General features: G+C 43.2%; 1 protein-coding gene and 1 long non-coding RNA gene across 25 annotated transcripts in view; one reads left to right on the top strand and one right to left on the bottom strand.

The window, feature by feature from the left end:
* Positions 1-23,127, top strand: part of OBSCN (obscurin, cytoskeletal calmodulin and titin-interacting RhoGEF) — a 170,112-nt gene that overhangs the window by 93,985 nt on the left and 53,000 nt on the right. For 18 of the 24 annotated variants that reach the window (XM_040695537.2, XM_040695529.2, XM_040695532.2 and 15 more), the window contains 20 exons: positions 415-681; positions 1,082-1,351; positions 1,974-2,240; positions 3,094-3,360; positions 4,581-4,847; positions 5,537-5,809; positions 8,887-9,153; positions 11,323-11,595; positions 11,939-12,211; positions 14,102-14,389; positions 15,920-16,192; positions 16,697-18,052; positions 18,451-18,729; positions 19,124-19,202; positions 19,546-19,664; positions 20,624-20,821; positions 21,341-21,373; positions 21,476-21,574; positions 21,770-21,988; positions 22,546-22,612. In XM_040695537.2, coding sequence (XP_040551471.1) covers positions 415-681; positions 1,082-1,351; positions 1,974-2,240; positions 3,094-3,360; positions 4,581-4,847; positions 5,537-5,809; positions 8,887-9,153; positions 11,323-11,595; positions 11,939-12,211; positions 14,102-14,389; positions 15,920-16,192; positions 16,697-18,052; positions 18,451-18,729; positions 19,124-19,202; positions 19,546-19,664; positions 20,624-20,821; positions 21,341-21,373; positions 21,476-21,574; positions 21,770-21,988; positions 22,546-22,612 — 5,434 coding nt within the window. The remainder of the gene's footprint in view (positions 1-414; positions 682-1,081; positions 1,352-1,973; positions 2,241-3,093; positions 3,361-4,580; positions 4,848-5,536; positions 5,810-8,886; positions 9,154-11,322; positions 11,596-11,938; positions 12,212-14,101; positions 14,390-15,919; positions 16,193-16,696; positions 18,053-18,450; positions 18,730-19,123; positions 19,203-19,545; positions 19,665-20,623; positions 20,822-21,340; positions 21,374-21,475; positions 21,575-21,769; positions 21,989-22,545; positions 22,613-23,127) is intronic. The other 6 variants (XM_040695525.2, XM_040695528.2, XM_040695531.2 and 3 more) reach the window with 6 other exon arrangements.
* On the bottom strand, positions 2,175-4,125 carry LOC121109709. The gene is made up of 3 exons (XR_005857351.1): positions 4,033-4,125; positions 2,554-3,412; positions 2,175-2,447 (listed from the first exon to the last, which is right to left on the bottom strand). It is a non-coding gene; the product is annotated as an uncharacterized LOC121109709 (long non-coding RNA).

The raw sequence follows: 23,127 nt of genomic DNA, 5'->3' as shown, positions 1-23,127 counted from the left end.
GTCCAGACATTGTTTCTCTTCCAGGTCCAGTTTTCAAATGAAAGGCATGCAAATGAAAATCACAATCTTTTTACATGCACCCTTCTATATAGCCAAGAACTTGGATATCAGGGATAGACATTTGAGTTGGGGCTTTGACATGCCTATTTGGAGATACATACACTTCGATGCTCAAGAGTCAACAACTGCGGCTGCTCCATTGTAAAGTGAAATGTATTCCCAGAGGTGGTCAGTGTGTATAGTGCCCATGGGGGAGTGCACAGTGCTTAGTGCTCCTGTAAATCTAGTGCTTTTTCATCATTCCTATTTTGCGCCTTCAGGTTGCTGAGTTTTAATCAAGTTTGGAGTGGCCCTACAGTTTCACTAAATGCAGTCAACGATGAATATATTGTCCTCTTATTTCTCTTGGTTTAGCTTTGCCAGTAATCGTCACAAAACCACTCCAGAACCAGCAAGCTGAAGAAGGTGGCACCATCACTTTAAGCTGTGAAATTTCAAAATCAAATGCCACTGTGCAGTGGAAGAAGGCTGGGAAAGTGCTGCAACCCAGCGATAAATACAAGATGCACCAAGCTGGGTCCAGGGCTGAGCTGACGATTCTCAACTTGAGTGAAACTGATGCTGGGGAATACACGTGTGATACAGGGGACCAGCAAACCACTGCAGCTGTGCATGTGAAAGGTAGGACTTCATGTGGGGAAGAGATGAACGGATCTCATTACTATGGAAGTGACAGGTGATTAAGAAATTTGACAGCTTGATGTTGTCCTGTGCCCAAATTGAGTCATAGGGATTTTGGAGATAAGGGTGGTTTCAAGAGAACAGAGCTGGTTGTTTCAAGGGAATCAGAAACAGGTCTTTAATCATGACCTTGTGGTTTTATGTTAATGTCAACCACTCTAATCTGTTCAGAGTGTTTTCACAATACATATGTTGTGTTTTAAATATAGTGTGCCTTGTGGATGTTAGTTCTTTCAAATAATACAGAACTGTCAAAATGAATATAACACAATGTTTAACCTGGAAAAATAGGAAGTATCATTTGAAAGTAGCATCAAACTTTGTTGACCTTTCCATAAAGAACCAGCAGCAACCATAGTGGAGATGCTGAAGGACGTCACTTCATATGAAGGGGAAGATGCAGTGTTTGAATGCAGACTGTCCCAGGAAACAACTCAGGATACTCAGTGGTTCCTTGGGGATGTTCCCCTGCAATCCAATGAAATGAATGAGATTAAGGTCGAAGGGACACGTCACACTTTGATTCTGAGGAAGGTGACGCTAGAAGACTGTGGACCCATCAGCTTCAAAGTCGGGCAGCATACCACAGGAGCACAGCTAACAGTTCAAGGTGAGCTACTTACCAAAAAGAAGGATTTAGAAAGTACTGGTAAGCGCTGTCAGTGTTGCCTTAGCTTTTGGTGAAGTGTATTTTGGAGGAAGGGTCTCTGCAAATCTTGGGAGACTCATCTAACCCAGTTTAGGCATTTAAGAGTTAGATATGTGCACCTCAGCCAGTCATTTCAGACCTTTTTATAGTCTGTGGAGTGAAGTAGAAATCCTTTTGAGGACAAGTCAACCTATCCCCAAACCAACATCTAAGATACGTTAAAGTCAACGCTGAAGAACGTCAAGTATAGTTTCTGAATTAATTTCCCACTTATGATGTTTTCCTATCCTTGGCCTGAAAATAAAACCTTCCAGTTATTCTGATTTGGAAAGGTTGGGCATGTTAATGTCTTATCTTGTTTGCTCCTCTTCTGTCTGGTTCCAAATGCAACTATCACAGAATCACAGGCGTTGGAAGGATGTGGGGATCATCGAGTGCAACCCCCCCAAAAGCAGTAGATTGCACAGGAAAACATCAAGGCAGGTTTTGAACATCTCCAGAGGAGACCATAAGCATGCAGTTCTGATCTCAGGGCAGTATGGGATTCCATATGTGCAGCAGTGTTTGCATCTCTTCTCCACAGCTGCTCCGATCACCTTTGTGAAGGCCCTCCACAGCCTGGAGCTGCAGGAGGGTGGCACAGCCCACTTGTGCTGCGAGGTGTCCCGGCCCGACGTCCCCGTGCAGTGGAAAAAAGGCACATCTGTCATCCATTCCAGCCAGAAGTGCAGCATCAAGCAGGATGGGAATGTGCACACATTGGTCATTCACAATTTGGACTGTGGGGACTCAGGAGAATACAGCTGCCACACAGCTGATGGGAAGACCACTGCCAGCCTAGAAGTTAAAGGTATGATTTCCTTTTTGCTCAGCAGCTCTGAGACAGCAGCTGAAGGAGTACATTGCGCTCTGTGGAGCATCCTAGTATGGATATAAGTGGAGCAGAGGTCACAAAGCTTGTCATGGGACTGGACGAGGTGAAGTATCAGGAGAGGCAGAGGCAGCTGGGTTTGTTCAGCTTGAGGAGAAGAAGGTTGAAGGGGGATCTCATTGGTGTCTACAGGGAAGAGAGACAGACTTTTATTAGGGTGTGCAACAAACTGGTGAGGGACAAGAGGCACAAGTTAATCAAGAGAAATTCAGGTTAGGGAAGTAAAACACACCTTTTGTGATGAGGGGTAGTCATGATGAAGCGGTGACACAGAGGTGGAGGAATTCCCTCCTTGGAAGACCTCCAGAGATCCCCCCCCAGCCTTAACCATTCCCTAACTGATCCTTTCCTGCATGGTCTGAAATTGTTCTTGAAATGGTACAGCTTTGGGTCAGCAGGAATGTATTCTTTGATCACTTCTATCCATTCCATTTTCTTATTTTTGGATGAAAAACCATTTGGGCTTCAAAAAAGATTATTGAAATTAGTTGGGAATTCTTTTTGAAAAAACATTTAGGATATAAGGAAAGAAATGCAGGTCCTATAGAATTGGATTTCTTTCCTGCTGGTTAACTCTATCCCTTCTCCTCCTCTGTCTGGCTTGGAAATAGACATCCCTCTTACCTGGGTAAACAAAGCCAGAATTGTACGTGAACTTCACGATTGGCACTACCGCTCCAGTTCTTACCAGTACCTTGTCAACAAAACAGTCCTCTATTTTCTATCTGTGTTTTGCCTGTTTGTTCTCTTTGCATCACTCCCTCCCTTGAAGCTCTCCCCGTGCTTTTCAAACACCGGATGGAAAACGAGGAGGTGGAGGAAGGGCGCACCGTTATGTTGCACTGTGAGCTGACGAAACCCAACGCACCCGTGGAGTGGAGGAAAGGAGATACGGTGCTGCACTCAGGTGACAAGTATGAGGTCCGGCAAGAGGGGACACGTGTCGAGCTCTTCATCTACGATGCCGAGGCTCAGGATGCGGGTGATTACACGTGTGACTCAGGGGATCAACAGACCACTGCATCATTGCAAGTCAAAGGTAGGGTTAGCCTTGCTGGAAGGCAGAAAAGCTGTGGATGCCTTCTATAGAACTGAAATCATAGAACCATAAAATCATTAAGGTTGGAAAAGACCTCTAAGATCATCCAGTCCAACCATCCATCTATCACCAATATTCCCCACTAATGGAGATTTAATCACTGACACTCCGTGTTTGTGAATTGAAAGTACAGGAAGGGTTTTGATCCTAAATCTGCTCTTTAAAGAAGAATGCAGGCCCATTTTAAATGAAGATGTTATAGTTATTTGTGCCTGAGCAGTACTAGATCTGTGGCTCTGTGTCTTTTTCTAGTAGCTATTCTTCTGGATTGTATAGTTTTATACACTTTGTACTGAGTGCTGTGTATTTTAACTCAGGCAACAAGACCATGCTTCTAGATCCTGAGCTTTGCACCCCATAACCAGTGTTCTGCACTACAAGAAAATCATTGAGGCACTGGGGAATGTCCATGGAAGGGCAAGAAAACTATGAAGGGTTTGGAGCACAGTCCTATGGGGAGCAGCTGAGGGAAATGGGGTTCAGGCTGGAGAAGAGGATGCTCAGGGGAGCCCCTATCACACTCTAGAATACCCTGAAAAGAAACTGTAGTGAGGTGGATCTCTTCTCCCAGATAACAGTGACAGAACAAGAAGTGATGACTTCAAGTTGTACCATGAAAGGTTCAGGTAGGATATTAGGAACAACTTCTCCCAAAGAGTGGTAATGTGTTGGCAGAGGCTGCCCAGGGAGGTGGTGAGGTCACCATCCCTGGAGGTGTTCCAGAACCGTGGAGATGTGGTACTGAGGGATGTGGTCAGTGGGCACGGTGGGGTGGGTTGATGTTGGACTTGGGGATCTTAGAGGTCTTTTCCAACCTGAATGACTTCATGATTCTTCTCAGTGTGTCGTTTCAGTAATTAAATGTCCAAATGCTGCTACTGGTAGTTTTTTTTTCTTCTAATTGTTTACAATGAATATTGTGGGTATGCACAGGTGAAACTCCTTACCTCACCCTGTGACCTCTGCCAGTCCTATATCGAGCAGTGGTCATCTTCACATCATCAGTGTCCAGGGCACAATCCCAAAGTCCCACTCTGGGCTTGGCATTGTCCTCAAGGAGCTATGGTTCAGAATGGTGGGGAATGCCAAGCTGCAGAAAACTGCATGCAAGTCCCTCACCTCTGGGCACTGTCACTGTTGAGACTGCTTCTCCACTGCAGTACTACCTGTGCTGTTTAAGGAAGAGCTGAAAAATGTGGAGTCTGAAGAAGGGGGAACAGCTATCTTGCACTGCGAGATTTCCAAGCCAGATGCTCCAGTTGAGTGGAGAAAAGGAGGGGTGGTCATTCAGCCCAGTGCGAAGTACGAAATGAAGCTGAAGGGCTGCACTGCAGAGTTGATCATCCACGGCGTGGAGCTCGATGACTGTGGGGATTACACCTGTAGCACTGGATATGAGATCACCACAGGTTCTGTGTATGTGCAAGGTAAGATGAAGGCTGGTAGGAGTGCCCTGGTTTTGCTGCCTGAACATTTTACTCCACAATCTTTGGCAGTAACTTCCCAAACTTGTCTCAGATACAAACCAATGGAATTCAGTTCATTCTGTTCCTGATTTAAGTGACAGTACACACATTTATTTTCAAGTTGAGATCTGATTAATGCTTATAAATTCCCACAACTCAGGGCAGTGACTGCACTGTGCACCAAAGGAGATGGTGGTGCTGCTTAAAAACCATTTGGCTGGACCAACTACTACAAAAAATACCAAATATCCGATGTTGTTCAGTATGGCTTCTATCATTGCTGACATCTGTTTTACTTTTTTAGTATACTGAACATAAATATCCCATTTAAATATTAAACTTCTCATCCACCTCACACCGCCTACAAATGTCGGTGCAGTTGGCCTGCAACACACAGGAACTCCTCATGGGACGTTGTCCTTGCAATGAAGCAGCATTTGCACACAGTGATTCTACTCTACATGTGGTAGGATGGAAGGTGGGTGAAGGGTAGGAGAAAAATTAAGCTTACTTTTAACCCTGGAACAGCATTACAACTTTAATTCTCCTGGACAACGTGCACTGTTGCTCAAGTTAGTTCCACAGGAAGGAACTTGTGTATGTTTATGCTTTTCTTTTCCTTTGGCACCTTCTCTTGCTCTGTTATGCAGAAGAAGAAGCAGTCATAGTTTCTGGTTTAAAGAACACAGACGTCTTTGTGGGTGAGTCGGCCACTTTCACCTGTGAGCTGTCGCACCCAGGCGTGAAGAACGTGCAGTGGTGGCTCGACGGATCTCCCCTTCACAACAACTTTGTGACTGAAATCTCTGAGCAGGACGGGATAATCCACACTTTAACCCTAAATGATGTGGCGTGCCACGACTCAGGCACTGTCACCTTCAGAGCTGGCTCTCTTATATCTTCAGCTAAATTATTAGTCAAAGGTATTTCGTTGTTAGAAAGGCAGAGATGGCCACCTCTGGAACTGCTCAGTGTGCAAGTGCTTCTGCATTCCTGGCTACCCTTACTAAATGTCTCCACAATTTCTCTGTGGCATGATAGTCCTGCAGCTCTGCTTCAGCAGGGCAGCCATACTCACTCCAGAAGGCTTGTAGGCACAGCTGCATCAATGCTTCAGTGGTTGAGGTGAGGAAGGGTTGCAGGAATAGGACTACTGCTTGTACTGGACATCTCAATAGAGCTGAACCAATACAGGAGAAGAAACTGTGCTTTCACCTCAGTGGTAGTGCCTGAATTTTTTCATCTCCCTTCAACTTTTTTCCTTGTAATACCACAGTTAACCAAGACAAGGCCTTGTGCTCATATGCTGATGGCTTCAGAGCTCACTCTTGAAACCAGATGGTATATGACATTGCTGCATCACAATGGCAAAGTGGGCCATGTTTGTTGATTGCCAGAATGCTAATGGTCATCGTTGTACTAGCAAAGTCTTGTCTGTTGGGTGAATGTTGTTTCTCATTTGGTAAGGGTAGCCACAAACTGCAAATAACACTGAGCTCCAGACTTCATGGTAAAGCAAGCTGCTTCCTGTTCAGTTCTTTTATAGCCATTGGGAAAAGTTGTTATTTTTTGGAAAAAAGTAACACTTATTCCTTGCTCGGAAATGGGATTTTTATATAAAGAGATAAAAGGCCTTAGATGTTCTTTATGAAAATCTACTCTCATGCTGTAACTATTCACCATAATGATCCACAAGATGGCACTGAGTCAGAGATCGATGTCTCCTTCTCTGTCTAATGGTGACCCTCGTGCATTCAGATTTGTCTCCGTGCAGTGATAAAATGCCAAGTTATTTGTTTCTAGCATCAGAATAGCGCAGCACCAAGGCAGTGTGTAAAACCCAAGAAACACCTGTCCACGTGAGTAGATTTTGAGTTTCACATTTCCAGAGGCAAAATGTGGTTCCAAGCTTTCTAGGCAAAGAACTCCACTGGGCATAAAGCATAAAATAAAACCAAGTGCATCAATTAGATATTCTATTCAGGCAAATAAGGGGCTCCAGAGAAATTTTAATTTCACATAATCACAGAGTTTTTCATGTTGGAAGCTTTGGAGATTATCTCATCCAAGCCCATAACTCACACCTTCTATGCATGTGGATACTTCGTGCTTCTATTAAGGCAAAATTTCTTAAATGTAAACATGAATCCTGGTAGCACATGACTATAACTGGATTAGGGGGAAGGAGGTTTTAAAACACCCCTGTTACACTGTGCTCAATAGGAAAGTAAAAATTAGTCAAATTCTAACCATGCTTGTATAACAGCCAACTTCCTACACTTCATTTTGGCCAGAAATATAGAAACAGATCTGTCTTCAGACTATCACTGTCCTAGAACTGCATTCACTCAGTGACCCATCATGAAGAAACATTTGTGTATACGCAGGGGGAAATGAGAAAAGGTTGAGAGCTGCCTCCTCCTTGGGCAGGGTGAGGGTCACAGCCCTGCTGCAGCCTTTTGGCTCCTACGGCCCAAGGAGCCAAAGCCCTGGGGCCGCCAAGGGCTTAGCCCAGTGGTGGGACATTGCAATTGGAACTGGGACTCCTTCCCTCTTCAGGACCACAGGTGACATTAGCTGTGAGGAGCATGTCTGCATCCCATGACATGGGACGGTAGCGTATTCCTCCAGTTGCAGAGACACCTTCTTGCTTCCTCAGTCCTGGTGTAACAAAATGTCTCCTGGTTCTGCTATGGACACCTCCCCTCCATTCGCACACTTGCAGACACAGTGAATGGTGGAGGGAGGCTTAGAGAGCAGGATCAAGACTTAGAAGAAGTTTCTAAGAGACGTTAGTAAAACCATCTTTGCTTCCCAGTAACACACCAAACATTCCACCCAATTCACCAGTTTCAACAGGAGCGTTCAGACAGAGTTGCAGTGTGGTTTATTCTAGCTGACTTGTGATCAGATGAACAACCTGCAAGTAAAGGACAGTTATTAGCATTCTCTGTCATCTTTTTATGCTCAGCTGCACTATCAGTAGCCCTACCAAGTTTTTAAAGGAGCTGATGTGGTCCTGCTGAGAAGGATGCTGCAGAGAGACTTCACTTTTCAGATTTCGTTAAGATTCTTCTTTTCAGCATATATATTGCAGTTGTATGCTGGTGATCCAATTTGACATCTTGGGGGAGACTCCTGGGCTGCTTTGGAAGCTCACTGTGTTTGGAGGTTAGATTTACTCTGCTTCTCCAAGAAGCAGAAATGCTCTTTTAAAAGAAAGACTCTGAATGTTTAAAACCAACCCCTTGGATCTCACCATCTTCAGAGGAGCTGCCCATCCAACTGCTCCCAGCATTTTTGGGGCTCTCAACTTGAGACTGCAGTGGTTGATGGGGGAGAGTTCATTAGGTTCACACAGCTGAGTCTCTCTAGAACAGCTGCTGTGTAGAGCAAAAGGTTATCCATTTTCCCCAAATTATGTCTCTCACCATCACACAACAGGAATGAGTATTTGCATTTGCGCATTGCATTTCTGTTCAGTGAGTGACTGCAATCTGCTCCAGAAGGAGCCTCCAGTAGGGTTCATGGCACTGAGAGGTCGCATACTACAGGGAGCACCTTGCTGCAGCCCACCCACTGCACTCTCTGTCTCAGATTTGCATTCCTGCCATGTTCTGGGAAGCACGAGTGTTTCATACCCTATGTGAAACCTCTCATCTAGAGCATCTCAGCAGTGCTGGGAGGAAAATTAGAACTAGAGGGAATCTTGGCAGGTCCTCTGAACAGAAGTTCATAGTCAGGACAGGCAAAGTGCAGGCTCATGGTCCGCTGCCCATTTGTGGCAGTTACATTCTAACATGCCAGTTTTGCTTCAGTCCTGCTTGATGCTGACACGAGCACAGACTAAACTGCTCATGCCCAGTGTGTCCAGTCAGCTTCCTGCTTGCACTTTCACTCTGCTTGCTTCCCATGGGCTCTGTGCTTGTCAAAAGTCTCTAAGTTGCCATTTCCATGAGGATCCACTAATGCATGTCCTTCCTGACGTGTTGGTTGACAGATCCAACCATTGAAGTGGTCAGTCCCATGCAGGATATAACTGTTGATGAAGATGGCACAGCAGAGTTCATATGCCAATATTCTAGGCCAGTGCACGCCATATGGAAGAAAAATGATCAGGAAATACTTGCAGATGGGCAGCGAGTGATTATCGATCAGGACTGGAATGTAAGCATGCTAAAAATTAAACCCGCTCTACCAGAAGACAGTGGCGTCTATTCTTGTGAAGCTGAAGGCACTAAAGTGATGGCTGCACTTGATGTTCAAGGTGAGGTCTTCCAGCCAAAGAGGAAGACTATCGTGGTTTCCAACTAAGAGGTGGAAAAATCATGGCAGCATCTCTCAATAAGTGACACGTTAGAATCTGCTCTTTCATGTTCGTGCCGATAACGATGCTGAAAGGAGTTATTGGGAACTGAATGTGAAACTGTAGCATTTCACTGGAGCTTAGTTCTAATTAACGCTCACTTATTACACCACTTATGCATCATACCTCTTCCACATGGAACTGGATTTGGCTGCCACACCAGTGCTGCGGAATGCCTCCTGCTGAATTATTGTGAACTTACCAATATAATGTTGGTCTAAAGGAATAATAACCACATTTTTGTGCTGTTACAGAGTACTTTTTTACACACGAGTTCTCTAATGTAGGTAATGGGTAGCATCAAATTCATTTTTATTTCCAACCAAGCTAAAATAGCTTGGAATTTTACTTATTTCAAATACTGATCGCTCAGAAAACACCTTCTTACTCGTAATCAGCATTTCTAAGGGTCCTGAGGATCAGCAGATAAAATTAGGAGTAGGTTTATGATTTGATATTGATGTCTGTTAGTTTTTTCCTGTTGTTTGCATATGGAATTTTTGTTTTCAGTCACCAAGTGCATTAGTTCAACCTGCAAGAATAGGGGTTCTGGTCTGATTTCTGAACTGTTATGTTTTGTTAATAAAAATTATGCTTTCTTGTCTAATTAGAGTTGTGAATGCAGAACTTCAGGGTATTATTAACTGTAGCATTTTCTATGTTGATAAACTTTCTATTTTTGGGGATAAAAAAGTATTTAATGAATATTACCTAAATGCAACACAGAGGAGATAGGATATGCAGTTATCTGCTTTTCATAGTTGGGGAAAGTAGCGTTCTGAAAAGGCACAAAGGAAAGGCTTGGATTGGTCCTAACAAAGTTATATGCTCTCCGAGGTTTACAAAACCCTCATTGTTCTCCATAAGTATGAGTGTTGTAAAGGACACGTTTAGTAGCTCATGCCTTTTTGCTATCAAATGAGTAAATCAGCATTGTTTTTTACTTTGTGTAGAAGAGTTCTAATGTCTCAGGGCATTGGTTTATGTTGTAGATGGTGCTGAGCATTGTATGATATCTGTAAATTTTGTCTACCTAACTCTGCATTCCCACTGCTGCGCATATAATTTACCCATGGAGTCAGTCTAACAGAAAACACATTTACAAGCTCCAGCCTGTGCTTAATTTGGCATCAGGCTGATTGTTTACCTACAAAGGCCAACAGATGCATGCAGGAGTATGTAGACATGAGCACGTTTCTGACCACGCAATTAACTGCACATGCATGAGAAAATAAACCTAATCCTTTACCATAGAGCCTTTGTAATGATTTAGAAACTTATATTTCAAATTCCTGTTAATCTAGATTTTAATTCTTTGTGTGATTCCAAAAGGCAGACTTGCAAAATATACTGCTAACTCAGATGGCAGATTTATGGCAGATTTTTGCTAGCTATGACCCTAACTACAGCAGCAGGGTTGAAACTAGATGATCTTTGAGGTCCTTTTCAACCCAGGCCATTCAACGATATGATTCAATGGTTCTGAACTAAGATAATACTCTCTTGCATAGTTTTGCATGAGAGGGAGTAAGGCTGCACCGTGAGCAGTCAGCTATTTGACAGCTCCCCAGTTCTGATGGCAATTATACTGCCTGGGAGACCAGTGAGAAATTTTTCCTCTTGTGAGATTGAAGATGTTTGATTATGCTTTGTCTTCCTGAGCTGTCCCTTCCTATCAACTGTTCGACTGGTTCATAGGAACACTAACATTTTTTGTCTTTATTTGCAAAAAACAAGTCAGGTTTCTGGAGGAAGCCTAGGTGAAATGAGGTCCCAGAGGTTTATCATTATTTTAAAACTACCTCAGTAGTTACAATATTTTTATATATAGTATCGTGTTAGAGCCTGGTGAAAAGAAACAGCTAAGGAGTTGGACTTGGTCATCCTCGTGGGTCTCTTCCAACTCAGGTTATTCTTTGATTCCAAGCTAAGCCTGCAAGCACAGTTTATCTCATCCCCACCCTTTCCATCTGCTTTCCAGCAGTGGGAATCATCTGATGATCCAAGGCTTGTTGATGCTCAGATGTACACAGCAGGCAATTAATGCTGTTGGTTTTCTTTCCTTGCTAGCTAAGAACAGCATTGTTCAGGGCCTGGAGAACGTGGAAGCAGTGGAAGGAGGGGAAGCCCTGTTTGAATGCTACCTGTCCAAACCTGAGTGCTACAACTACAACTGGCTGATTGACGACGAGCCTGCCAAAACTACAGAAAACACAGAGATGGTTTACTTTGAAAATGGGCGCAGGCATCTGCTGCTGCTGAAGAACCTCACTGTGCAAGACAACTGCAGGGTGACTTTTATGTGCAGTGATGCAGTAACGTCAGCTTTCCTCACAGTGAAAGGTAACTGCTAGACTTGCATGGGAAGTCTTACCTTTCTGACTGGGAAGGGCAAATGAGTCAGGAATGCATTATGAATGGCAGAGAGGAAGTTCCTTTAGGTATTTCCATTGTATTTTTCTGCTACTTAGAAAAGAAAGGCATTGCTTGGTTGGGTTTCACAAGTTTTGTAAAGCTTCAGCCACCGAGGATGCCATTTGTTCAGGTGATATATATATAACCTCCATTTTAATAATCCCCTTGTTCTCCAAGGCCCTACTGTCCAGAGATTCAACATGAATATCCACCTCTCTTACCTCTATTTGTTTCTGTGACTGAAGGTCTGATTTCCTATTTTCCCCTGTAGGATGGCGCCTGCAGATCTTACAGCCTCTCACAGATGTGGAAGTCTCTCCAGGGCAGAAAGCTACATTCAGCTGTACTCTAAGTGAAGCTGTGCCAATTAATGAAGTTACCTGGTATTTTAATGATACAGAGATCCAACCAGATGAGGACTGGGAGATACAAGCAGATGGAAACAAATACAAACTTATTTTGAATAAAGCCCAACCACATCATTCAGGAGAGGTGACGTTTGCTTCTAGGGAAGCAATTGCATCGGCCAAGTTATCTGTGCTAGGTAAGTCCATTTGTTGTACGTGTCTGTCATTCTAGTCCTGCAACACTGGAAATGGAATCTCCTTTGGAACTGAGCTATAATCTCAAACTTTCTAATCTTTGTACTGATTTTTTTCTCTTTGATTTCCATGTCCCAAGGTCTTCTTAGTCTAAGGAGATGCTGCAGGGCAACTTGTTCTTTGACCAGCAATAACTGTGCCCGTAAGAAGAAAATTAGATCAGGCCAGTGATGGTAGAGATGTTCACCAGTTTCCTTTCACTGCAGTCTTTTTTAAAACATAACGCAGTTGCATGGAAGTCAATTTACACAGAGTTCAACACTACCCTCAGTAAACATGTGGATATAGGAGGGAGTTGTGCTAGAATGCACGTGGAAAAATTAGCAGGGGCAGAAGAGAACCCTTTGAAATCTGCTGATCTACTCTCCAGCACAAAGGCCACCAGTATTCTAGATTACTGAGTTGCATGTTACAGTCTTCTTACAGAATTCAGCCATGCAACATCCACCTCAAGGTTCAGATATAGGAGACTGAGAACCTCTTGGAGTACTTTGTGAGTGGAGAAGGCAGTAGTTGCCAATATCCCTTGTAGGGTGTGTTATACAAATGATTTAGCAAAGCCCATACCAGCACCTCAAGACCTGTCTCCTTTCCACACTGGGATAGGTTGATTACCCGGGGATGGTTATGAGATAATTGCAGCGTGTTTTAGCTGTACTTAAAGACGTTCAAGAGCCACTAACTGACCATCCTGTCTTTAAATTACTACAGGTAGTCTGTCTGTCATTTTAATTAATTCTGAGACTTCAGAGATCCCTGGTATCTTCAACTTAAAACAATTTTGGGCAAATACATCTTAGGAAGTTAAAAATGTTATCCTCATGAACTCCCTCTGTTGGTTTTCTGAATGAAATTTGCCTGAAAATATAGGAAAGAAGTTTACTTAAGCTATGTGGTGTACAAAATATGGCTAATGGACCACGGTCAATTGCTCATCATCCTTCCATGGTCAATGGTCAGTGACCCATGGTCCCTCCTCCATGGTCAATGGCAGCTCTTCCATTCTCCTCAGCTCCCAGCGAAACCAGGAGTTGGATGGGTTTTTAGGGTTTTGTGGTGGTGATAAGTTGACAGTTGGACTTCATGATCCTAGTAGTCTTTTCTAACCTTACTGATTCTATGAAATCTATGAAATGACAGACCTGGCTCTTCTGACTTGAATTTTTTGGATTGAAACATTGTGGCAGGTTGTTGATTTGGTAAATGCCTCGTACTTGAAGGCTAGAATGGGTATTTCTGTCTTTTAAACAAAAGTGCTAGGTGAGGAACATTTTCCATTGTACTAAATATGATTGTCAGTAGCCAGTCCGATAGGACACCACTCTATTTTCATCATGTGTTTATTTGTTATTGCCTGATGCTGTGACTTAGCAATTACACTTGACTTGCTGTTGAAGTTACCAGTGACTCTGTAATCCAATGATAACATGATGTCCACCAATGCCAAACCTGAACTGTATAAAATCAAAGTCCAAATGCACTCAAAGCTTTCAGCCAAGTTCCTTAACAACACACTCAATATAGAGTCATCTTTATTTTAAGTTGGTTAGGACAAAGCAGCAGGAAAAGTCACAATAACGTATGACACTGAGTGTCTGAGAGGGCAGATGGAAGATGAATATTTGTTCTCAGCACTGTAGATCAGTGCAGGAAAAATCAGTGGTGCAGATATTCATCTCATGGTTACAAGCACATACACTTAGCTTTACAATGAACCAAACGTTACGTTTGTTGTACTTCCATCTCATTGTCTGTAGAAGGCTCTCAGGTTGCTTTAGTAGAAAGCAATATTGCTCACACTGTGCATCACTGGACCTCTGTTGTGCCTTCAGCCCAGCCCGATCCCCCTGAAGAACCTAAAGTTTTATGTACGAGCAGTCACTCTGTGACTCTGTCTTGGTACAAGCCGCTGAGCGACGGTGGTTGCAACATCCTAGGCTACCAAGTGGAGAGAAAAATCCCAGGCGTTGGCTGGCAGTCATGCAGCGAGAGTACAATTCAAAGCATGGAGTTTGTGGTGGACAATCTCACCCCAGGAGAACCCTACAGATTCCGCGTCTCAGCTGTAAACAAAGTTGGGGCCAGCGAGCCAGCACAGTTCCCTCAAATGGTGCAGCTAGGTGAGAAAGGAGAGATGGCCCTGGGAGGACTGCAAGCTCGTCAGCCTGTTTCGCATGGCATGTCTGCTTCTCCCGTTCCAGGTATCTCCTGGAAGAGTTCAATCAACAGCATCTTTCAGTGCTTTGCTGCCAACACAATATAGGAGAACGAGCTTGGACAAATTGTTCTGGGCTGCCACAAAGCAAAACCTGCTGTGTTGTTACTATCTGACACCTTCTCTAAGCTGCATCAAGCTGTCTTGTGGCCTGCACTGCATCCATGTGTTGTCCGATCACCATGAGTTTCTTTTCTGGCAGAGCTCAGGTGGAATGAGTCAGAAGGGGCATGCTGGGATGTGTTTGGGTAACCAAGGCTGGTTACCGCTGGCACTGATGTGGGCATGGGCACTGTTGTCTTCTTCACCCATCTTTCTTCATATGATTGCATATCTTTTGTGATAACCCCTATGAAGGAGTACTGGAGAACACAGTTTCTTTGCTGCCTGCTGGTATGACTTTGGAAGTGGAATGGAGAGCCACTCCACCAACCTTTTCTGGCAACTCCTTCCGTGATAACTGAGAGCCCAGAAAATTCCCCAGAATGACAATAAGAATAAAAATTAAAAATCACCTTTTTTTTCTCTTAAGCTCAGCTTTGATGTTTTTGAGACATAACTTCCAGTGTGCCAGCTGGACCTCAACAACTGTATATGCTCACTGCCTGCAACAAATCCAAGGGATTTTGGGCAGAGATTCCCACACCAGGGATGAATAGCACTCGGATGTGCACTGACTCGTAAGGTCCCAGTCAACGTCTCTGCATTTAATGCCTTTGTCATTACTTCATTTTGAGTATTGCTGTCATACAAGCAACATGCCACAGGCAAGCCTTCTTCCAAAGTAAAGATTTTATTTTAAATATTCTTTAAGCTTTCTGATATTTTTTAACACTTCCTAAACTAGTGTAATTATACACATATATTTTAATCTTTTGAGCAACCTGATCTAGAGGGAGGTATCCCTGCTTGTAGGAGGGGGGTTGGAACTAGATGATCATAAAGGTCCCTTCCAACCCAAACCATTCTATGATTCAATGATTGGAATGAATACAACTTTTAGCAATCCCTTTTCTTTTTTATTCTTCTTATTCTTCCATTGTTTTCTCACATCATTTCTAAACATTTAAGATCTGCCAGGATCCATAGGACTGCTTGAATATTAGTTGCGATGGGTAAATGAAGGTCAGCAAAAAACAAACAAACAAACAAAAAAAAAACAAAACAGAGGAATGGGAAAATGCAATGACTTTTGCATGTATACATTTGGAACTGGTTTCACCCCTAGGAGATCTTGTACGGTTGTTTTGGAAGTGCAAATTTTGGATGCTGCCAGTGATTTAATTATTTTTTTCCATTTTGTTTTGCTCGTCTGCAGTGGTTAAAGAATCTGTAAATGAACGATGGGATGTTCAAAGACTTCATAGAGTGCTCTGGAATGCCTTAAAGTTTATGGTGTATTTTTTTTGTTAATTTACCTGTTTTTCAATTACAGAGCCTTCAATTACAGTCACCCACCCTTTGGTGGGTGGATCAGTCTCCGAAGGGGAGGTGGCTCGCTTGGAGTGCAAACTGTCAAGTGAAATCAAAGAGAATGTGACATGGCTCAAAGGGAAAGAACCAATACAAACTGGAGGAAGATATGAAATCCTCTCTGATGGAAAAAAGCAGATACTCATTATTCACGCATTTAAAGCTGAAGATCAGGACACATACACCTGCATGGTTTCCCCAGAAGTCAAATCTGTTGCCAGCTTGTGCCTTGAAGGTATAGAGTGTGTACTGCGTTGACGTTTAATCAGTTCTGTCTGTGGACATCTAGGGGCATCTCCACAGCCTGGACTGGAATTTGTTTTAATAGACAAGCTATATCTAAAATCTGCAAATTAGTCTTTTCTTACTCTTTGATTTAACTCGGTATGTTTTTGAGTCCCTGATAGTTTTGAACTGCTCAGATGAGATTTTCCCAGGTCACACAACACTGTTAGACATAGGCTTGGATTTGGGGTGGTCCACTGCGGAGTCAGGAGTTGGACTCCTTGTGGTCTGTTCCAACTTGGGGTAATCTATGATTTTATTTATTCAAATGTGTGAGGAATTAAAAACGTTGTTTGGCCCTGTTTTATGTACATGTTACTTGGATGTCACAGGATAGCTGATTCTTAGCTCTGCCATCAATTGTCTTCTGCCCAGACTTCAGAAAAATGGTTCCACATGCTTTCTCAGAGCTTCCTTGTATACTTTGTCATTTAACATCTTTAAATCTCCTCAGTTCCTACAGCAACAATGCTAAAAGAGATTGCCAAGGAAGCCCCCCCTGCAAGCCAACAGGAGGAGCTGGTGGATGGCCACGTCCAGCCCAGCTTGCCCCCCGAGGCTGCACAGGAGGGAGACCTTCACCTCCTGTGGGAAGCTCTGGCCAAGAAGCGCCGGATGAGCCGGGAGCCCACCTTGGATTCCATCAGCGAGGTGCCCGAAGAAGACGAGAAGCTTCAGAAGCTGAGGAAGGAAGAAGCAGAGATGTCTCACTATTACTCAGAGGAGTACTCCACGTGTGACGAGCTGGCCAGGACAGGAGAAGCAGATTTTTCTTTCACAAGTTCAGATGATGAATCTAGAGCTGGGACTCCTTCGCTAGTGAACTACCTCAAGAAAGCTGAAAAGAGAAGTGTCAGCGTTACCACCAAGGTTCAGTCCACCTCCACAGGCAAGTTATGGAAACAGTGGGAGAAATCCAGCGCGGAGACTGTTGTGGCTGCCCCAGGTGCTAAGCCAACTGAACCAGAAATAGCAGATTTAGATGATCCTTCCATGAACAACGCCGCGGTGAAGATCCAGGCTGCTTTCAAGGGCTACAAAGTCAGGAAAGAGATCAAGCAACAAGAGTGCCCGGTGTTCACTGAGACCTTCAAAGATTTCTCTGGTGAGCCTGGAAGCACCCTGCATCTCGAGTGTGTGGCCCACAGCAAAACTGACATGAAGGTCCGTTGGCTGAAGGATGGGGAGGAACTGTCAGACGGCCGCTACTATCACATAGACAACTACAGTGATGGGACCTGCTCTTTGATTATCACTGGCCTGGATAGGAAAGATGCGGGTAAATACACCTGTGAGGCATCCAATAAATTTGGGAAAGTTTCACACAGTGCAAAGGTGGTGATCGGTGCTGAGGAACCTCAAGTGCTTCCTAAGGAGAAGAGTATTAAACAAAGCACTGATAGTGAGACAGAAAGCTCCTCTGGCAGTGAGCTGGATGATGCTTTCCGTAAAGCTGGAAGGCGTCTGCACAGACTTTTCAGGGCTAAGATCTCAACAGAGATGTCTGATGTGGAGGAAGAGCTCTTTGTCAGCGCAGATGAAGGGGACGTAGAGGTCGTTGACCACCAGACGTATCGTGAGGACGATCGCTACATTTACATAAAGTTTGAGGTCTTGTCCGAGGCAAAAACAGCCGCCACTCGTTTCAGAGAGATGTTTGGTGCTCTGGGGATCCCTGTGGAGATTGATATTTTAGAACAAGGCCCAAGGAAAGTTGAATTGCGCATTGGGAAAGCAACACCACCCACCCTTGGGAAGTTTGCTCCACCAGTTCTGAGACCACCACCGCCTTTGCTGACTTCTGATACAGGTAGGTAAAGCAGACTGGTTTATTCTATGAAAAAGGCATCTGGAGGAGATCAGGAAGTAGTCTTATTGTTCATGAATTTCTAAAATCTTTTTATTTTTGGGAAAGTTTACATATTTGGAAAAAAAACTATTATGTTTCAAATGTAGGGACAGGAGGGCAAGTCAGTGACAAGGGGAGGGACTGCAAAGTATTCACTTATTTACAAAGCTGCTTTTCACAGTAGAAATGTCTTCAACTATAATCATATGGCCATGAATGCTGTGATTATTGCACTTAAATCAATGAAACACATTTCAGAACTGCCCCAAGGGAGAAAGGACATTTGGGCAGCAGTACTCCTAAAATGCATCTTCTAACGCAGCTTTTTCTTTCTTCCCTCCTAACTGCCCTGGCTTTAGCTCCCATGTTCCTAACTGAGCTCCAAAACCAAGAGGTACAAGATGGCTATCCTGTCAGCTTTGACTGCATTGTCGTTGGCAAACCCCTCCCCACGGTTCGCTGGTTCAAGGATGGGAAAGCAATTGAAGAAAATGATCACTACATGATCAATGAGGACCAGGAAGGGTGCCATCAGCTGATCATCACAGCTGTGGTCCCCACCGACATGGGTGTTTACCGTTGCCTTGCTGAAAACAACATGGGAGTGGCTTCAACCAAGGCTGAGCTTCGAGTGGACCGTAAGCATTGCAAAAAAAAAAAAAAAAAAAAAAAAACAAAAAAACAAAACAAAAAACAAAAAAACAGAGCAAAGGGGTCATGTTCAGAGGTGGATATATGTTTTTCAAGAAAAACACTGTCTACATTTGAAAAAAAATGATATATGTACATTGACCACAAAATGCTCCGCTCCCAAACCTCGTGGGTTTCCTTGGGTTTTGCCAACACCAAGGTGTGGCTCTGAGCAAAGCTTTTCAGATAAAATGAGACATTTCCATAAGTCAAGGGGATGTGGGAGTCTGCTGCTGTAGTGTTGTGAAATCAGTCACTCACACTAACAGGGAAACAATAATCACAGAACATGAAGGTTTCAAAGTTGAACTTACAGAAAATATTTCCTTTTCCATTTAACAGTGACCAGCACTGACTACGAGACAGCAGCAGATGCAACAGAGACATCGTCTTACTACAGCGCCAAAGAATATGTTTCAAGGTAAAAATATAGAACTCTTAACTCTTTCTTTTTCCTTGATAAGATAACTATGCATATTTATATTAAGCCCATTTTTGCTGTATCTGGTATGGTCGGATTAGTGTCATAAAGGAATACTGACCAGCTGGGTTTTCAGATGAAATAACCACAACAACATTCATTCACTGCCTTCATGGTGGTCTGAATATTTTGCCACAATATCTTTACTTTTAATGTCATATGGTGCTGAATCAGCTGCCATGATGATGAATCACACAGACTGAATTAACCTAAAACAGGTGATCCTGATTCCTAACTCTTCACTGGTTTACTGACTCCCTTCTTTCTAATTCGAATCACTTAGTCGAGAACAAGAGGAATCTACCACAGAAGAGGAGCAGTTGCCCCAGATCCTTGATGACCTTCATGATATTCATGTGGCACCTGGAGCACCGCTGGCTAAATTTCACCTGAAGGTGAAAGGTGAGAGGAGCCCACAGCACTGACTGTTGTTACAGGTTTGCACTCGCTGAAGTGCTGGACAAAGTTCTCCCTTGTGCTCTTGGAGTCATAGAATCATGGAATCACTGAGGTTGGAAAGGACCTTCAAGATTGTCCAGCCCAACTGTACAGTTGTGCCCCCAGTCTGTTCACCTCACACCCCGTGTGCACAAAGCAGCTAGAAGAGTGTCTGCGTGCTGATGAGCATTGGCTTTTGCAGCACACTCAGGCACATTAAGCATCATTATGTGCCTTTGCTTGCAGAGCTACAGGTACACACTCCCAAAAATTGAGTACAGTGAATTCTCTGAGCACGTTATTCATAGAGGAACAATAAGGAGTAAAAGAGACAGTGAGAGCGTCATTTATTCTCTTTAATGAACAAAACAATCCTAGACTTACTCTGAAGGAGTCACCACTACACGATAGAAGCTGCAAAAGCATCCCAGTAGTATAGCCTCTCCACAGTAGGGAGAGATGGAAATTCTCCTGGTTGTTTTTTTTTTTTTCTTTTCTTTCTTATTTCTGCCTGTAAAAATGATGAGAACTGTTTTTGCTTCTGTGTTTTTGAAACTGGAACTGAAACTGTGATAAAATCCAGAGACATAGGTCCACGCTTTACTGCTTTACTTCACTGACGACTTCAGCTTTTGGCTTTGTGTGCATTACAAGGCAGATATAAGGGTAACTTTCCCAACCTGGAAGGTGGTTGGATATGTAAAAAAATATAGGGAGTGCTAGCAACAGAAGAGATAGGAAAGAACTTTCACAAATAAATACAATTCCACGAATTTTCAGCCAGTTCTGATCTGGTAATCCTTCAAAACAGCATCCATGGGCAGAGCTTGAGGACTCATCGTCCACAAGGATCTGCCTGGTTGCAGACGTTCTCAAATCAGTGATGGTAATTCACTCTTTGTGTCTGTATTGGCTTCTGACAGGGTACCCAGAGCCTCGTCTCTATTGGTTCAAAAATGGGCAGCCACTGAAGGCCTCAGATCGTTTCCTGAAGATTGATAAAAAGGAGTTCCACTCACTGGAAATTCTCAATGTCATTAAGTCAGATGCTGGCCAATACTCAATATTTCTCATCAACTCTGCTGGTTCTGCATACTCATCAGCCAGGCTGGTAGTCAAAGGTGGGTACTGGCCTATTTGGAACACCCAATTTTCTCTCTTCCAGTGAGTCTTTCCATTTCACGTACTTATTTTTCTTGAGAAAGCCTACCAAGGGTACTCAAGGGAGGTGGAGAAGGTTGTACTTAAAATATGATGTCCTTTAATCTTAGGTCACCTATAAATTTACTGTGAGTACTGAAGATGAGAAATGCCTCTTCTCTACGGTTTGCTTGTCCCATAGACGTACATCTTATGCCTGCCCAATCCCATGGACTTTAATGACTAATTTTACTAAAACTGAGTCCTCCTGTAAATCATTCTTGAGGCTGTTCTAGTAAGACACTACAATTTTGAGAGTTGGACTATTGTCATTTTTGTTAGTAAATATACTTAATCATAGTTTTTTAACAGAACTAAGATTTCCACGTAATATGTCCTGCAATGGATAAGAACCTGAAATCATCTTTCTGTTTTTCTATCAACTCAATCACGGAAAGGTATTTGTATATGTCATTTTGTTTCTTCTCCTTGTGTTGCAGATCCTGATGAGAAAGAAGAGGTGTCAGAAACAGGTGAGAGAAGCCACAGCAGGTGATGACAGAACCCCTGGGAAATTTTCAGCTGTGTGAACTCACACAGGACGTGTCACCATGTTTCATCATTGTCATTTTCAGATTCCCACGAGCAGCTGATACCACCAAGGTTCCTAGAAAGGTTTACCAATAAAAAGGTGAAGAAAGGTGCAAGCATCACATTATCTGTAAAAGTTGAAGGTAAGTGGGCAGTTACCTGGTCTTTATAAGTGAGCCAGATAAAGGTTTATGCTCCTATACCGTATGTCATAACTTATTTTTGGAGAAGCATCAGGAAACAAGCCAAAAGCAGCATTTTTTCACAGTATGGCTCATGACTGTGTGTGAGGAACACTGTTAGGAAAACTGAAGTTCAGTGCTTTGGTTTTCCTTCAGGACATCCACCACCAACCATTACTTGGCTGAAAGAAGAGTCTCAGGAAGACATCCTGTGGATCAAACCAGACACTCCTGGATATAAACTCGCCAGTTCCAATATGCATCACAGTTTAATCCTGTTGGATGTTAAAAAGAATTACAGTGGAGCTTACACATGCATTGCTACCAACAAAGCTGGCCAGTCCATCTGTACTGCCAACCTAGAAGTTGCAGATGGTAAGTCATATGTTAAAGACTCTCTCTACATTACCTTTCATACAGTTCCTAAGAGTGTGACTGATAAGGAAATTAACCAAGTCGCAATCAAAACAAATGTGTTTTCCCAAAATTAGACATGAATTTTCTTGCCTTGTCAATGATGATGCTCTTAACCTTTATAATGTTTTAGATTTCTGAACCTAGCTTTGATTAAAAGCAGCATCCTTTCTGTATGAAGAGCAGAAAAGTCTGGAAAAAAAAAACAACACATTAACCACAAAGGAAAAAGAAAGACTATGTAAAGTAACTGTCATCATTTACTGTGCCAAGAGCTACAGCAGCATAGCTTGAGCAATGTGGAGAGATGGGACAGACAGCCCTACATCTGTGTGAGAACAGAGAAGAGCAAAGTGTTCGTGTTGCACGAGTAGTAGTATGCAGCCCAGCTGAGGAAATGTTAATGGGGCAGGTTCACTATGTCAGTATACCCAGTAATCCATGTACAGAAAATGTGTCTACAGTAAGCAGAACATGCTATGTCTGCTGTCCTCTGATTCTAAACCCTAATCTTGCAGTGAAAGAGGCTGAAGTCCTGACCCAGGAGCGTGTGATGGTATCAGAAGCCATAATGACCACCCTGGGGTAAGTGGCTGACGCAGAGCAGTGCAGCTATCATCCTGCAGAAGTAAAACAGAGAGAAGTGAGGGCCTTATTGTCTACAAAAACAAACAAGCTACTTCCAATGGGGATCCTGTACACAGATTCTGAATACCAACATCTGTGGTACTGCCCACTGTCTCTCTGTAACTCGTCTTTCTCCACCTTTAAAATGGGACTGGCCCTTACCAATAGTCCTTGATACTGGGCACACAGAGCATTTATTGATGGACACAAGCAAAGCAGTTTGAGGTCCTATGAATGAAGCATCCTGTACATGCAGTAATATGAATTCCAGTCATTTCTTCACAGTTATCAAGGAAGGTGGTGACAAGAAAAAAGAAGATTTAGTTCATTTTGAATAAAAATCTTGCTTCTTTTTGTCCCTGCATATAAAAGGGAGGTTAGAACTAGATGATCTTAGAGCCCCCTTCCAGCCCAAATCATTCTATAATTACTTTTTGTCTCCTAACCAGGATGCCAAAGAGATTAACAGGGTT

The sequence above is a fragment of the Gallus gallus genome, chromosome 2 (genome assembly GCF_016699485.2).
Source record: "Gallus gallus isolate bGalGal1 chromosome 2, bGalGal1.mat.broiler.GRCg7b, whole genome shotgun sequence".
Taxonomy (NCBI): Eukaryota; Metazoa; Chordata; class Aves; order Galliformes; family Phasianidae; genus Gallus; species Gallus gallus.
This window is presented reverse-complemented; position numbering and strand designations above follow the sequence as displayed.